The sequence below is a fragment of the Embiotoca jacksoni genome, unplaced genomic scaffold (assembly GCF_022577435.1).
Source record: "Embiotoca jacksoni isolate LCO1_2020_lvr unplaced genomic scaffold, fEmbJac1.0.p SCAF_15, whole genome shotgun sequence".
NCBI lineage: Eukaryota > Metazoa > Chordata > Actinopteri > Embiotocidae > Embiotoca > Embiotoca jacksoni.
In genome coordinates, this window is record NW_027185285.1 from 9452574 (window position 1) to 9468360 (window position 15787).

The 15787-nt window shown below is 42.8% G+C and overlaps 2 protein-coding genes across 7 annotated transcripts in view; both read left to right on the forward strand.

Moving 5' to 3' along the window:
- The window catches only part of LOC138198158 (myosin-9-like), a 31538-nt gene extending 22986 nt beyond the window's left edge, over positions 1-8552 (forward strand). For both annotated transcript variants that reach the window (XM_069149389.1, XM_069149390.1), the window contains 19 exons: positions 20-157; positions 317-440; positions 576-747; positions 916-1128; positions 1247-1391; positions 1481-1687; positions 1833-1937; positions 2606-2758; positions 2912-3160; positions 3259-3471; positions 3561-3773; positions 4057-4218; positions 4331-4459; positions 5151-5239; positions 5357-5480; positions 5703-5911; positions 6131-6239; positions 6515-6687; positions 6897-8552. In XM_069149389.1, the coding sequence (XP_069005490.1) occupies positions 20-157; positions 317-440; positions 576-747; positions 916-1128; positions 1247-1391; positions 1481-1687; positions 1833-1937; positions 2606-2758; positions 2912-3160; positions 3259-3471; positions 3561-3773; positions 4057-4218; positions 4331-4459; positions 5151-5239; positions 5357-5480; positions 5703-5911; positions 6131-6239; positions 6515-6687; positions 6897-7005 (3036 nt within the window). In that variant the 3' untranslated portion in view covers positions 7006-8552. The remainder of the gene's footprint in view (positions 1-19; positions 158-316; positions 441-575; positions 748-915; positions 1129-1246; positions 1392-1480; positions 1688-1832; positions 1938-2605; positions 2759-2911; positions 3161-3258; positions 3472-3560; positions 3774-4056; positions 4219-4330; positions 4460-5150; positions 5240-5356; positions 5481-5702; positions 5912-6130; positions 6240-6514; positions 6688-6896) is intronic.
- Positions 8553-9976: 1424 nt separating this feature from the next.
- LOC138198159 (mitochondrial glycine transporter A-like) lies at positions 9977-14634 on the forward strand. 5 transcript variants are annotated; one of them, XM_069149392.1, is made up of 8 exons: positions 9977-10318; positions 10882-11093; positions 11984-12108; positions 12288-12372; positions 12495-12674; positions 13207-13375; positions 13501-13661; positions 13821-14634. In XM_069149392.1, exons 2-8 carry the CDS (start codon positions 11079-11081, stop codon positions 13941-13943), a joined length of 858 nt encoding a protein of 285 aa, XP_069005493.1. In that variant the 5' UTR covers positions 9977-10318; positions 10882-11078; the 3' UTR covers positions 13944-14634. The 5 variants fall into 5 exon arrangements, with proteins under 5 accessions (XP_069005493.1, XP_069005494.1, XP_069005495.1 ...); XM_069149393.1 differs by having other exon boundaries at positions 10982-11093; XM_069149394.1 differs by having other exon boundaries at positions 9977-10135.
- The last annotated feature ends 1153 nt before the right edge of the window (positions 14635-15787 follow it).

The window sequence follows — 15787 nt, forward strand, 5'->3', positions numbered from 1 at the left end:
GTTATTTATCTGCACACAGGACTTGGAGCAGCAGCTGGATGAGGAGGAGGCAGCCAGGCAGAAGCTCCAGCTGGAGAAAGTCACCTTGGAGGCCAAGATGAAGAAGATTGAAGATGATGTTATGGTTTTAGATGACCAGAACAACAAACTAAACAAGGTTCGGATGAAAAAAATTCCAACGGCTGCTAGATAGTGATGTTGGTCATTTGGACTGGTGATGACTGACTTGATTTGACTCCCTGATAATTTTCTGTGAAAATAACATGAAAGTGCTCAATCTCTCAGTAAAGTAATTGGTGACTGTTTGGGAATGCAGGAGAAGAGGCTGCTGGATGAGAGGATCTCTGAGTTCACCACTAACCTGGCAGAGGAGGAAGAGAAATCCAAGAGCTTGCAGAAACTTAAGACCAAGCATGAGGCCATGATCACTGACCTAGAGGGTAGGAAGAAAACTCAGCAGGCACATACAGTAACTCGCGTGACGGCTACTACACATCTCATTGGACCGAAAACTGTGTACCGCTATTAATCTCCCTTTCGGCAGTTTGATATTTGCTGGTTTTTTTTTATGTTAGACCGCCTGCGCAGGGAGGAGAAGGGGCGTCAAGAGCTGGAGAAGAACCGACGCAAGCTGGAAGGCGACTTCACGGAGATACACGATCAGATTGCCGAGCTGCAGGCCCAGATTGCAGAGCTCCGTGCCCAGCTAGCCAAGAAGGAAGAAGAACTCCAGGCAGCTCTTGCCAGGTCGGTGTAAACACTAAATATTGATTGGAAGGTTTAAAGATATTGGTCATTTTTGTATTCTCAGTTCATCAGTCAGTAGTGGTTTTGTAGGTTATCTTAAAAGATAAATAATGGATGATCAGTTCAGCTCTATTTACACATTTTTTGCTGACTCATTACTTCCTGAAGGATTGAGGAGGAGGCTGCGCAGAAGAACCTGGCCCAGAAAAAGATCCGTGAGATGGAAGCGCAGCTCTCTGAACTGCAAGAGGATCTGGACCTGGAGAGGCAGGCCCGCACCAAGGCAGAGAAACACCGCAGGGATCTGGGAGAAGAGCTGGAGGCCCTCAAGACTGAGCTGGAGGACACGCTGGACTCCACCGCTGCTCAGCAAGAACTCAGGTAGAGATATTGGTCCTGGGGACATGCACAACAAGCCTCTGCCAGTCATGTTGCATGGTGTTTTGGTTCTACTGTCAATTTTCAGACCATTATACTAATCTCTGCTCATCCTGCGTAGGAGCAAACGTGAGACGGAGGTGGCACACTTAAAAAAGACTCTTGACGACGAAACCAAAGTCCACGAACAGCAGCTGGTTGAGATGAGACAGAAACACGGTCAGGCCTTCGATGAGCTCAATGAGCAGTTGGAGCAGGCGAAGAGGGTACGGTTTCAGAGCTAGTATCCAAATATGGGGGCGGGGGTCATTTCTCTTTAATAACAGTTACTGACTGTTTGTGACTTTTGCTGCAGAACAAAGTGTCGATGGAGAAGGCCAAACAGGCCCTGGAGTCCGAGAGGAACGAGCTCACCATTGAGATGCAGACGCTGATGCAGGGTAAAGGAGATTCGGAACATCGCAGGAAGAAGGCTGAAGCTCAGGTCCAGGAGCTGCTGCTCAAACATTCAGAGAGTGAACGCCAGAGGGTGGAGCTGGCTGAGAAACTCACCAAAGTGCAGGTACAAGTCCTGAAAGAATTTGTCTTGTTCCGTGTCAGTGCTTTTGCATCTCCAGGTGCTCCTAATTACACCTATATATTCTACACAACCATACAGACCCAAAGTGCTGATTTGTTGTTTATGTTTATTTGTTCTTTGTCCGCAGGCTGAACTGGACAATGTTAGTGGCGTTCTGAATGAAGTGGAGGGTAAATCCATCAAAGCGACAAAAGACTGCTCTGCTGTGGAGTCCCAGCTGCAGGACGTTCAGGTACGCTGCCACACAGCCAGGGGGTGAATGTTGTTGTTACTCTGCTGTAGGTCCAGAGGTAACGCTTTACATGTACACGCCACATCCATTTAAACCAAATGTGTGATAGATTTATTTCCAATATGGTTCTGATGATTTTATCAAAAGTTTTATGTTTATATCTCTGCTTTCAACTATCTAATAAAAAGAATTGAATAATGTATTAGGAATATATTTGCCGATATATTACAGCCAACATTCAAAGTTGGTAAACTTAATTTGTGTATACCTGAGACATGAAGCTGGCAGGTCACTTACAACTGATGATACGTCTTTCTTTTTAATTCAGGAAAAAGTCTGTATTTAACAATATAACAGTGAAGGTTCATGAGGTTCCATGTACGTCCTCCAAAAGAGCCTTAAAGTTAAGGCTGTATTATGAGTCTTTATCATTTTTATTTGGCCCCATGTGTCACAATGACAGTCAAAGGATTCAGACTAGTTCATGTATAAATACCACACATTAATTGTGTCATGATCTTATCTGCTCATGCATCAGTCAGGCTCAAACTTCCAAGTAAAAAAATGCTTGATGTTGAAATCTACGTATTAGCCATTTCCCTGCAGTATTTATTTGGCTACGTGATTAAATAGTTTCTACTTCTAACTCCTTGTGTCTGGAACAACAGGAACTACTCCAGGAAGAGACGCGCCAGAAATTGTCACTTGGCACTCGTCTTCGCCAGCTCGAGGATGAACAGAACAACCTGAAAGAACAGCTGGATGAGGAGGAAGAAGCCAAGAGGAACGTGGAGAAGCAGCTTCAGACAGTACAAGCTCAGGTATAACACATTAACATGTCCTCCAAAGTCTTCTGTCAACTTTCGTTCCGACCAGCAGCACAGAAACTTCCTGTTACTGACTTTTCTGTTAAATGAACCCCACGTCTACCTCACGGCATTAAATGTTTGACACGCCTTTATTTCCATTTCCAGCTTGCTGAAATGAAGAAAAAGGTGGAGCAGGATACCGCCTGTCTGGAGACTGCTGAGGAGGGAAAGAAGAGGTTTCAAAGAGACCTGGAGGGAACCAACCAGCGCCTGGAGGAAAAATGTGCAGCCTTCGAGAAGTTGGACAAAACAAAGACACGTCTCCAGCAAGAGTTGGACGACATGGTGGTAGACCAGGACCACCTTCGACAGATCGTCTCCAACCTGGAGAAGAAGCAGAAGAAGTTTGACCAGGTCGGCTGACGAGTACATGCAGCATCAACGATGTTAATGTAGAATCATAACTTCCGATTTTTACAAACATTAAACATCGTTGCTTTGATTTTCGTTAGATGCTGGCAGAGGAGAAGAACATCTCCGCCCGATTTGCAGAGGAGCGTGACCGAGCTGAAGCTGAGGCCCGTGAGAAGGACACCCGGGCGCTGGCTTTGACCCGGGAGCTGGAATCCCTGATGGACATCAAGGACGAAGTGGACCGCAACAACAAACTGCTGCGGGCTGAAATGGAGGACCTGGTTTCCTCTAAGGACGATGTTGGCAAGAGTGTAAGTCTATAAGATGTTTTCGGAGGCGTGTTTGTTCTGTGCCGTCGGTCTGTTGTTCTCATCAGAAAACCCTATTCTCTGATCCGCAGGTGCACGAGTTGGAGAAGGGTAAACGTGCGATGGAGCAGCAGCTGGAGGAGATGAAGACTCAGCTGGAGGAGCTGGAGGACGAGCTGCAGGCCACCGAGGACGCCAAGCTCCGTCTGGAGGTCAACATGCAGGCCATGAAGGCCCAGTATGAGAGAGACCTGACAGGACGTGATGAGATGGGCGAGGAGAAGAAGAGGGCTCTGGTTAAACAGGTATGGATATAATCTCAATGCACTGTTAGATATTTCAATGTTTTCTTATGACTGTGTGAAATTGTGTCCAAACTGCTAGACAATCTGCATATAGCATATATTTTTGTTTGTAACCAGCACAACTATTCTTATTTGTTTAGCAATTATTTGCCATGAAATAAAAATTGCAATGACATTTTTACTCTTGTGAAAATGTCAAACTTTTATGAACATAAAAACGTGGTGTCGACGTATACAGGTGCAGTTTCTGGGATGTAAAATCAAATGTGTGCGTGTCCTTCAGGTGCGGGAGATGGAGATGGAGCTGGAGGATGAAAGGAAGCAGCGCTCTGCAGCCGTGGCCTCACGCAAGAAGCTGGAGCTGGACCTGAAGGAGCTGGAGGCGGGCATTGACATGGCCAACAAGAACCGTGATGAGGCCTTGAAACAGCTGAAGAAGCTCCAAGTGAGTACAACAAAAACATGCTGCTGATAGTTGATTAGTTCAACTGTGTGTATGAAATACCAAACAAAGAGTTTGCTCCCAGATTTTACAGTTCTCCCGTTTCTGTCCTCAGGCCCAGATGAAGGATCTTATCCGGGAGCTGGAGGACACTCGTATGTCCAGAGAGGAGATCCTCGCCCAGAGCAAGGAGACCGAGAAGAAGCTGAAGGGCATGGAGGCCGACATGATCCAGATGCAGGAGGTCAGCATGCACATCTCTTTTGTTTTCAACTTTCTATTCTCTTCCCCTGCTTCTATTGCACACTGAAGGCCTTAAAACGCGCGGCGCGGGACGAATAAACAACACAGAAATACCAAGCGCTCACCTGTGACTATTTCACACCAAAACTACTCGTAGCAGCAGCGAAGAGAGTTTGTATCGGTTGTCCAAAAAGAAGGTTTGAACAGATTCGCGTCAGCTCGGTCTTCAAAAAAAATAATGGATTCAACATCATCCAGTGATGAAACCTGAATGAGACACTTACTAGCTCCAAAAGTAAACTACATAAACTCCTCACTGTCCTGACAGCCTGTTTTTTCAGAGGTACTCCATAGATGTCCTTGAGGTCGTTATCTTTGTTTGTGTCTCCATCCGCCCGGTTTTACATGACAAAAGGACACAAAATATACAATCAACGTTGTCGTGAGGAGTTGTAACGCGACGCCTTTTCCACGTCCACATAATGTGATTGGTTGATGCCTTTACTTAATCTACCCTTTAACGGGGGGAAACATTTGTCGCTTTCTTGCTTTGTGTTATTTGAATACCGTGTTAAAGTACTCCTGACAAAAACAACAGTATTAAATATTGATGTGCAAATTCATCATACAAAAAAAATGTGTCCTCAGTTTGTGAAGATCTCTAATTTGACTGCTCATTCTTCGCCTTGCAGGAGCTGGCAGCTGCAGAGCGAGTCAAGAGACAAGCTCAGCAGGAGAGAGACGAGCTGCAGGATGAGATTAATAACCAGGCCACGAAGAAGTAAGGCATCTCTCCAACGTTCAGTCACACTGTCAGCTGTGTGCACCGTGTGTACAATCTCCCTTCCTGCGTCTTTTTTTTTATTTTTTTTAATCTAAATTTAATATGACTTTCCAGTGCTCAGGCTGCAGAGGAGAGGAGACGGCTGGAGGCTCGTATTGCTCAGCTGGAGGAAGAGCTGGAGGAAGAGCAGTGCAACACCGAGCTGACCAATGACAGGCTGAAGAAAGCAATGCTGCAGGTCTGTTGGCTCACGCTACATTAAGAAATGCACGTTTTGATGTGAAGTTCAATTGATTCAAAGCTTTTCTTTTTTCTTTTTTTTTTAACACCCAATGTAATAATTACAAAAACACTGATTCTTTGCTGCGTAGCATGAAAACAAGTTGGATTTGGAGGTATTGGATAAGTTCAACACAAACTGACCCGTCCATGTCACACTTTTACATTTTTATTTTTTTAGACTGACCAAATGAATGTGGAGCTGACCGCAGAGCGCAGTACCTGCCAGCGCGTCGAGGGCGCTCGTTCCCAGCTGGAGCGTCAGAACAAGGAGCTGAAACTGAAGCTGCAGGAGCTGGAGGGAACGGTGAAGTCCAAGTACAAGGCCAACATGGCTGCCTTGGAGGCCAAGATCTCTCAGCTGGAGGAACAGCTGGACATGGAGACCAGGTGAAAGACCCAGAAATTAAACAGAGGGCGCATGTTCATTAAAGAATGCACGCTTGGAAATGTTGCATGGCTATGAGTTTACTTGTGATATTGTCAATGCAGAACTTCAGTATTTTTTTCTTGCTGCTTTTGCTCGGGTAAATGATTTGGATACTTGCTGTGCTACTGGGCTACACACCAAACGTCCTTATTCTGACCGATGTTGTGTTTTTGACTCAGGGAGAGACAGGGCGCCACCAAGCTTGTGAGACGCACCGAGAAGAAGCTGAAGGAAGTCATCCTGCAGGTGGACGACGAGAGGCGCAACACAGAGCAGTACAAAGACCAGGTCAGTGGGCTTTTATCTCCATCAGCCTTTCTGGCTGTTAGCAATGTGACGCACATAAAGATCTAACGCTGTACCTTCTAGATGCCCGAGAAGGCGTTGCACAATATCAGCAAAATATTGTCGTAAAGCCAAAATAAGCTTTGACTGTTAAAGTAGTGCTTTATCAGATAAAATACTAGTTTCTCAGTATATCAGATGTCTCATGTAGCCTACATCCAGGAGATCTGATATTTTGAGGGTGTCTTAACATTTATCTTATTTGTATTTTACTTCAGGTGGACAAGTGTAACTCTCGTATGAAGCAGCTGAAGCGTCAGCTGGAGGAGGCTGAGGAGGAGGCTCAGAGAGCCAACGCCAACCGAAGGAAACTGCAGAGGGAGCTGGAGGACGCCACCGAGTCAGCGGATGCCATGAACCGTGAAGTCACCACCCTCAAGAACAAGCTCAGGTGGGAAAAGTCCCTGAAGCCCCAAAGGCTTCCATTATTATCCAAGTTCACACACGGATAGATGGAGCAGTCGTACACAGATTAGTTGGAAGTGCAGGAGATCCACCTAAACTTTACATAAACTATACATAAGCAACTAAATTCTGGACGGTGTTGCTCCACCGCATTATTTAAAGAACAGCTCAGTAACTTTTCTCCTTCTGTTGCAGGCGTGGCGACCTCCCGTTCACCGTGCGCCGCACTGTCACCCGCGTCGGCCTCGAAAGCGACGAGGAGAGCGAGCCCAAGACCGAGATCCCTGAGCCCAAACCTGAATAAACAGCATTCCTAGACTCCTTATAGAACTTCATCAGAAAATAGACAGACCCAAAAACACTTCCGAGAACACAGTACTGTAACTCCTGAACGGAGAGGAACTCAAACACAAGAATGTGGTCCAGACTAGAGACAGGGATTCAGCTTGTTTCCTCCAAGTTTAGTCCTGCGACAGTCTGATCTCTCAAACAGTGACAATCTATGCATTCTTAACACACACACACACACACACACACACACACAGAGAAGCCAGTAAACTTGGACAGTCGTCATGCTGACAGACACATGTTTTTTCTGGGCCAAATTAGTTTCATTTTTTTCATTCTCTGGGAAAAATGCAAAAAGAAAATGATATTTTTATAAGGAAACATTCCACTTATTATAGTCCTGATTTAGGATCTATTTTTCTAATTGAAGAAAAAGGAAAACAAAAAGAAGTATACTGAAATGAAGACAGATTACTGGAAGGGGACCAAAGTAATATCAACCTATAAAATTGTATTTTATGCAGACGTTTTTATAATGGGTAAGAATGGAAGTGCTTCATGTTTATTACGCTTGCTCTCGTGCCTCAGTTTATAAAGAAGGTTTATACTCTTAAACGTATTCTATCAATTTAGCTGCAATTAGTACTTGTGACGTTGCTTTTGGGCTTAAACATTTTTTTTTTTTTACACACGTGGAAACATAAAATTGGAAGCAGATTTGAAGTACCAATTGAAGACATACTGAAGGCATTCAGATTGTGACTGTGCTGAAATAAAATTTTGCACTGAGATGAAACGGCAAACGAACGAACGCTTAAGCCGAGATATTATAAACCACTGCATTTGTGTTTCATTAAAACAGTGACGGCGAGGCTTTGAAGTTTTGCAAAGACCGTGCACGTACTCGTGTAGCGAGTGCACACACTGCCAACGCGCGCTAAGGGCCTTTAAGTGCAGCTGAAATCTACTGGGCAGGGTTGTTGACTCCTTTTTTTTCCTGGACATTCATTGATTTTTATGTTTATCTCTATCAGTGTTGTTGTTAATGTTCAGGGTTAAAGTTAAAATGGGGGTGGTGGGGTAGTCTTGTACTCACGGCACACACTGTATTCTCAGGGCACAGCTTGAGGGGGGGGGGGAGAGAGTAGCTGAGGTCATCACAAACCAAAGGCAGATTCAGAAAGTAGGGACGTTCTTCATCACTGCAGCCCACAGTAGGTACACTAAACTCTGACCGGCCAGGTATAGCGTAGATGTATCGGATGAACTTTTTAGAGATACAAGCTGTTTGTTGTCTGGATGATGTAAACCCCTCACAGGCTGTGCCCAGGGTCGGCTTTTGGCTCACACTTCTGGAAAGTGAGAGGAATGTGTTGACAAGAATAACAGCTCGCATTTAAAAGGATCACATCTTTCGCACTTAATTAGCAGAGGAAATAAAAAAATAAAATAAAAAAAATAACCATCTCAATTATTTGTCATGTTTGTCTTTCTGCACCTCTGGAATGGAAATCATGTGAAATGTTGGTATTATTGCAATTAAAGATGCTTTCTAAACTGCTACAGGTTGGACTTCTGTGTCTTTTTAAGGATTTCTTTTGCGATGTATATTTTCGCTGGTTTAACGTGAGTAAGATGGCGTTTGAAGTAGGTCTGAAGTTCAAAACGCGCAGACCGTAGTTGTTGTTTGAGATGACGCGTTATCACCAGCAGAGGGCAGTCAAGAGTTTTCTACAAGTGGCAAACAGGACAAGCGAGTCCGAACCGGTTTCACAACAGAGAAAGTTAAAGTAAACAAGGATGGGGACATTTGGGAGAGCTTTTTACCGTCTTGTTTTTACACTTGACGTTACTACCCACTGCGACTTCGACTAATGGAGGGAATTAAAACACGTAAAAGTATTATTATTAATTTTTTTTTTTTTTTTACCCTGTCACTATATCTGTGAATCAAAAAGAGGGAAACATCCAGGCAGTGGTGGAAAAAAATAGTTAGAAAGTGGACATTTCTAACTTTTGTTATTATTGTAATTTACTTGAGTGTTTCTATTTTTTGATTCTTTATTATTTTACTCCAGAACAACTCGGACTGTAATAAAGTACTTCTCACTTCATTATATTTGCCACGAATAGTTCCACGTTTCCATACAAAACGTGGAATAAAACAGGATACATATTTTCTAGATTAACTACAAAAAAATAGTAATACTTTAATGTATGATGGTATGACGCACTGCAAATGGTCCTTTTGCATTATAAGTGATTTTATTTTTAATACTTAAGTATGCTTTTTTTTTGGACTTTTGCCTAGATTACGGTGTTTTTTCCCCCCCTTTATTTGTATCCACATAACAACCACAGTATGTACAGTCATATTCACGTTTATACGGTCATCAATCTTTTCAACTTTTTATTGGGTAAAATTGAAGCTGTAGAGCAAAGTTAGATCAATGGGGTGATTTTTAATCGACAGAAAAATAAATCAAGAAAAAAACATACAAATAGTTTAAAAAAAAGAAAAAAGGAATATGAACTTAAGAAGGGCGTTTTGTCGGAACATACATTTTTCCACTTCTGTCAAATTTCTTAGAACTTAAATTATTTTTTGACAAGGTGCGGACGAACTTTTGGAATAATGTGTGTTTATTTGAACTCGACGCAATTCAGTGAGGCCGGTGCTTGATTGGATCAGCGGGAGGGACGCTCTGTCTGTAATTGTGTTTTTTTTTTAATATTGTGGGAGTGTTGGGTGGGTGGTGGGGATGGGGGGGGGGGGGGTTTGAATGACACTGAAACAACCATTACAGCAGCGTAGACTTTAGAGCGCGGGTCCCTCCGGCTGTCAAATCTCGCCCTAACCAATAAGTGGCCCCTATCTGACATGTACGTCAGAGGACCGATTAACCAATTAAAAGCCGCAGATGGGCGGGTCTTATTCCAAATTACTACACCCTTCGTCCTTAAACAGGAACCGGCCAGTTTAATTTAACAATGAGAGCTGGTTATCAGTTTCTAAATCACAGCTCAGGGCTCTAGTTGCTGGTGGGGTTCAGGTTTGTCTCTGCTGTGGTGATTACAGGCGGTACAACGGATTTATGCTGACACTTAACCGGAGAGAAAACTTAACTCGCAAGCAAATTAGTAAGGTGCGTCAGGGGGATACGAGCTTTTTTTTTTTTATTAATAAGACTAGAGCGTCTCTACGTAACTTCCTCACTGTGGTCTTCACACGTTTTTTTGTTGTTGTTGGTTTTGGAACAATTAACCAAATAACTTTGAACTTATATCAGTCGTCGCACATTGTGCAAACTGTAAAGAGGCTACAAAGGGTAAGCAACGGAGAAGGACATTGGGAGTTTTTATATTATTATTTAAATTCATAATGTAAATATTGCTCTGTGGAACATTTCAGATGGTCAGCAAAAAATATGATTAATCCTAATAAGAAGCAAGAAAATGTTACACTGGTATTGGTGTCATTAGGTTATGAAGTCATCGTTTTATGTGCTCTTGTTTTGTTAGAAGTATGTGTTGTCACTGTCTCTCTCCGGGGAGTCTCAAAAGTCTGCACTCTTATTAAATCATAATCAGAAGTGGGATTCCCACCAACACTTAGTCGACAATAGGACTAGATATTATCCACACAAAAAAAAAAGATTAAACACTCTCCAGCATTCTGCTTTTCAACACACACATTGCATTAGTTCATTATGTCTTCAGTGTCACGAGAAAAACATGCAGCCACAGATCCATCTTAATGTGTAGCATAATGATCTGTGCTTCGGTAATGAATAGCTGTATGTTGTGTGTCCGGTGGTCATGAATGGGAAACACAGTGTCGGTCAGGTGGTCTGTATACTGAAGACTGCTGTGTGTATGTTCCCTGATCCAGACTGTGCACACGCACCCTCATCATCCGAGAGGTCTTACAGATGTCTCCTACTCCACCGCCGGACGGCTGCTCTCTAAACCCTTCTTCCTCCTCCGTTTAGGTGTGAGACTGAAAGATTCAACAGGGAAGGAAAACCAGAAGATTTTAAGATTTTGTGTGTGTGTGTGTGTGTGTTTGAAAAAGCTTCCTGAAGAACTATGGAACTGTCACTGGTGAGTTTTATAATTATGTTAATTTTTGTTTACCTTATCTTTTTTGTTTACCTTATATTTGCCATTAATGATGACTTTTTCCAGAAGGAATACCTTCGTGTCTTTGTGCCTCTTTTTTTTTTTTTTTTTTTTTAAACTAATTGGAGGTCAGGGTGTCCTGCCTGACTGATAACTTAAATCTAGAATAATGATTAACTATTTGGTACAGTCAGGGAGGTGGTTGCTGGATCATTAAGTTTAGTGATCAAAGTCTGTTGTTACATCACAAGTAAATTATATAAGGAGGCAGTTTGCATTTATTCAGTCATCTACTTGTGTATAGACAAATACAATTTTTGCTTGAACACCTGGAAGAAAATTGTGTGAACTCTGCAGTAGATACTTTCCTGATCGTGTCTAACTTGAGTGCCTCATTTCTGATTTAAAAAAAACCAAACTATACGTTATTGATAAAATAATGAGTTTACACAGTGAAAGAATCAGTAGTTGGGGGATTCATGTAATTCTAGGACATAAAAATATATATATATATATAACAGTGTCACTCATAAATTCTGAGTAATTAAATGTAAAAGTGATTAATTTGATTACATTCAAGGAATAAACATGTTCTCAGCATTATGTCATTAATAAAGCTCCAGTATTTGTTTTCAACTTGCAATATAACTGCAAGACTTGTGATGTAAAAACACTTGTCGTGCACATGCTGTTGACACTGTCTCCTGATCATCAGGGCTTTTATTAGAGATATTCAAAGAGATGGAGACTATTAACTGTGCGATAAGGAGATGAAAGTGTATGTGCCACACAGAGAGGTTCAGGAAAGCCAAGAAGATTTACACCAGAAATTTGTAGAGATGCAACTGAAATCTGTCATCTGCCTCCCGCAGGCTCCGCCGGCTATCAAAGCCTTCATGTGTGGCTCGATCAGCGGGACCTGCTCCACGCTGCTGTTCCAGCCTCTCGACCTGGTCAAGACTCGTCTGCAGACGCTGCAGAGCGGCATGCAGCCCGGGTGAGTCTTTGAACTGACCACCTACAAACACACACAGTTATCGGTATCACCAGCTTGCATCGCACGCCTCGCAGCCTCGCGGCCTCCAGAAACACAAGAAGTTGGACCTCGGATGAACCTCGAATGACACATGCAACACATTGCCCTTCTGTCAGCTGATGTGAATGTCCCTCTCTCAGTTCGGCCAGAGTGGGGATGGTGTCGGTGCTGCTCAGCGTGGTGCGGACAGAGAAGCTGCTGGGACTGTGGAAAGGTGTTTCGCCGGTTAGAACCTCCTTTACACTGCCCGTAAACGTACTCTTCGTCCAAAATGGGCACAAACTCATCACCCTGTCTGAGCCGGAAGGCATCTGAAAACCTGCTCTCTCCTCCATCTGCTCTTCTAGTCCTTTGTTCGGACCATCCCGGGAGTGGGGATCTACTTCAGCACCTACTACTCTCTAAAGCAGCACTTCTACCAGGAGAGCAGCCCGGGGGCCGTGGAGGCGGTGCTGCTAGGAGGCGGAGCCCGGATGGTGGCAGGGGTCCTAATGCTGCCGGTTACGGTCATCAAGGCACGTTTTGAGGTAAGCAGTGTTTCAGGTGTTATAGCGGGCTCAACATGTGAATATAGTTCTTCAGCGAAATGTCTTTATTACTTTACCCCTGAAACAGACTGAAACCAATCGGTCACAATTGAACTATTGGTTCACTGTTAGCTGCCAGTGGCTGGGTGGAGAATAGAAAGGCTTTGGAGCCCGATATTGGACATTATAAAGGTAGCAGAAAACAAACCACTGGTTGTAGTTCTATAAGGTCCATGTAGGTCTTGACCTTGTTATCTCGAGTGCCGTGAGATGACCTCGGTCATGATTTGGCGCGATATAAATAAAATAAAATTGAATCTATTAGTTTGAGTCGCAATCAATGATAACATTTTCCACGCTTTAAATCAGTATAACAAACATAAACCCGACAAATAAACAAAACAGCATGAAAAAAAGATTCGAATTTGTCAGTCAAACATTCAGGGGGGCATTTCTTTGAATGTTTTTGTACTTAAGTGTTGCAGTTATATTCTCTGGTTGTTTTGAATGAAAGGATGCGTTTGTGTTTCAGTGTGGCAGGTACAGTTACGGCAGCGTAACCGGGGCTCTGCGCAGCGTGTGTCGGACCGAAGGTCCTGCAGCTCTGTTCTCCGGCCTGATGGCCACGCTCCTCAGAGACGTCCCTTTCTCTGGGATCTACGTCATGTTCTACAGCCAGGCCAAGGCCTCGCTGCCAAAAGGTAAACATCGACCCACAGAGAGACAAAGAGAGAGAGACAGAGAGAGAGACATAATGACTTGATGCAAAACGCCTTTGAAAAACATTTGTTTAATTAAAAACACACACTGTGTATGTTCCTTCCAGAGATCAGCGCCTCTCCTTCGGCGCCCCTGGCGAACTTCAGCTGCGGGATCCTGGCGGGTGTTCTGGCCTCTCTGATCACTCAGCCCGCCGATGTGGTCAAAACACACGTCCAAGTGAATCCACAGCTGAGGACTGCAGACGCTATCAGATACATCCACACGGTAGCTATCTCCCTCCTCCTCATGCTTTATTAACCTGTCGTGTTTTATAAGCTGCATTTCACTTTGCAGAAGTATTCTGGTCGAACAGACAGTTATAACAGCACCTGACTGCGTGATACTGATTACATCTGACGCCCTTCCTCGTCCTTTCTCTCGAAGGAATATGGACTGCAGGGCTTCTTCAGTGGGTCGGTTCCTCGGTGTCTGAGGAGAACCATGATTGCGGCCATGGCATGGACGTTGTATGAGCAGATGATGGCACATGTTGGATTGAAGTCCTGAAGGGGAACGTTGATGAGGGACTTGTGAAAGAAAGAAGAGATAAATCAGAGTGAAGACCGCAGGGGAGGAAGTTCTAAAGTTGAGACGAGACAAGAGAGATGTGGAACGTCGACCGTATAAAATGTGTCTTCGTGGGTTCTGGCTGAAGTTCTGGAAACAGATTTTTTTTTTTTTTTTTTTTTGGCCCGTGCAACGTCGCCACAAAAAAGTATTTTAAAATAATACAGGCACGTTTTGTTGTTTTGTTTTGCACTACGGGTTGTATGTACTTTGTCATCCTCACTGGAGATTTTTCATGTTTTAGAAATACGTTTGTGGAAATTCCAGTCTCTGTGGTGTCCCAATGCTGGGAATCATTTCCAGACAAAAGACTGCATTCACACAGTCTGTTATTACTCACGACGGCGTCCCAGATACAGCTCAGCCTTCTGTCATGCACTTTAACCTCGGCAGCAGTTTAACACTAGTAGTTTATGAGTGTCTGTGCCTTTTAAATACCACAATGTCATTTCCATTCTAATTTAGAAAAAAATAAATATATGCTTGTAGTCCTTTTGCCAGTATATTCATCTGCCTTAAAATGCACTGATTCTATTTTGATATTTGTTTCAAATGTACTTTAAAGCAAGTGTATTTACCTTTGTTTAAGTATTTTAACTTTTTAAGGTTGTTAAAGAGAATAAAACAATGTAAAGTGCATCTGTGTTACATGAGTTGTTTTGTTAATTGTGATAATTTTGCATGCACACATTTCTTTTTCTTTTTTTCAGATTAAATGACTCGACATAAAATAACAGCTTCATATTAATGCCTGAACCCTGGCCAACCGCTGAAATGCTGCTCCAACATAGAGACAATCAGTTTCTGTTCCGGAGGTGACACAACACACTTAATATGAAGTTCAGCTTAACCCATCCGTTAAAAATAAAAGCTATTTTAAAAAAAACTCAACTCAAGTACCTAAACTGCATGATTGCATGCACTTTGTAACTGTCCCCTCATTGATTGAAAAAGCTATAAAACAATAATTAACAGTGAGAGGCTTGGCTTGGATCTCTGTGGCATACAACTATCAGAAGCAGGATATAAAAACGTATCATTCAGCACATTGCAAAGGACTATTAGAACATGTCGACCAAAGACTTATCAGTGCGCTGTTACAAATAAGCTGCATGCATGTCGAGACACCGAATGAGGAATAAGGACAAGGAGTGTACAACATAGATCAGATTAACATAAGAAACAAAGGAGATGTATCTGTTGAATCCGTTATTCATTAGAGACCAGCTACTTAGAGAAAATATATGCTTACTAAACCGTACAAAGTTCATTTGATTTGGAATCAAATATATATAAAACTCTCTGTTATGTAGAGAACGCACACAATAATGGCTTCATTAATGACTTGTCCACACATACAGGAAATTTTAGATCAATAATTATAGCTTTGATACTCCTTGACAGCAGAGCTCTCCCCTGAGACACGCTGTATACAACTGAATGAATGAATCATTAGGTGCACATTGTGACCAAATAATCAACTTTTAATGTCTTTTTTAAAATTTTATAAAACCCTATTTTCCTAGAAATCAACTCCTATGATGAACTATCACTGATGTTTCTTTTTAGCCTTCTTTGTGAGATCCATCAGCTCTCGTGTCCTTGACATTTACACAAACCTTTTGAGGCAACACATCATTACCAATGAACATATCTGCTTCTGCAAGTGTCTGCTCAGTCTCCCTCTACAATCCAGCGTTATTAAGGTCTTGTCATTATGTCATTATGTCTTTACGGGCATTTACTTCAGCACTGTACTTAAATTATTTGGTATTTCTACTTGA

Coding starts and splice junctions, on each gene's coding strand:
- LOC138198159 (XM_069149391.1), top strand. CDS start 11,882: ATGAAAGTGTATGTGCCACACAGAGAGGTTCAGGAAAGCCAAGAAGAT. Junction 12,109..12,287: donor CAGAGCGGCATGCAGCCCGG/GTGAGTCTTTGA, acceptor TCCCTCTCTCAG/TTCGGCCAGAGTGGGGATGG. Junction 12,373..12,494: donor TGTGGAAAGGTGTTTCGCCG/GTTAGAACCTCC, acceptor CTGCTCTTCTAG/TCCTTTGTTCGGACCATCCC.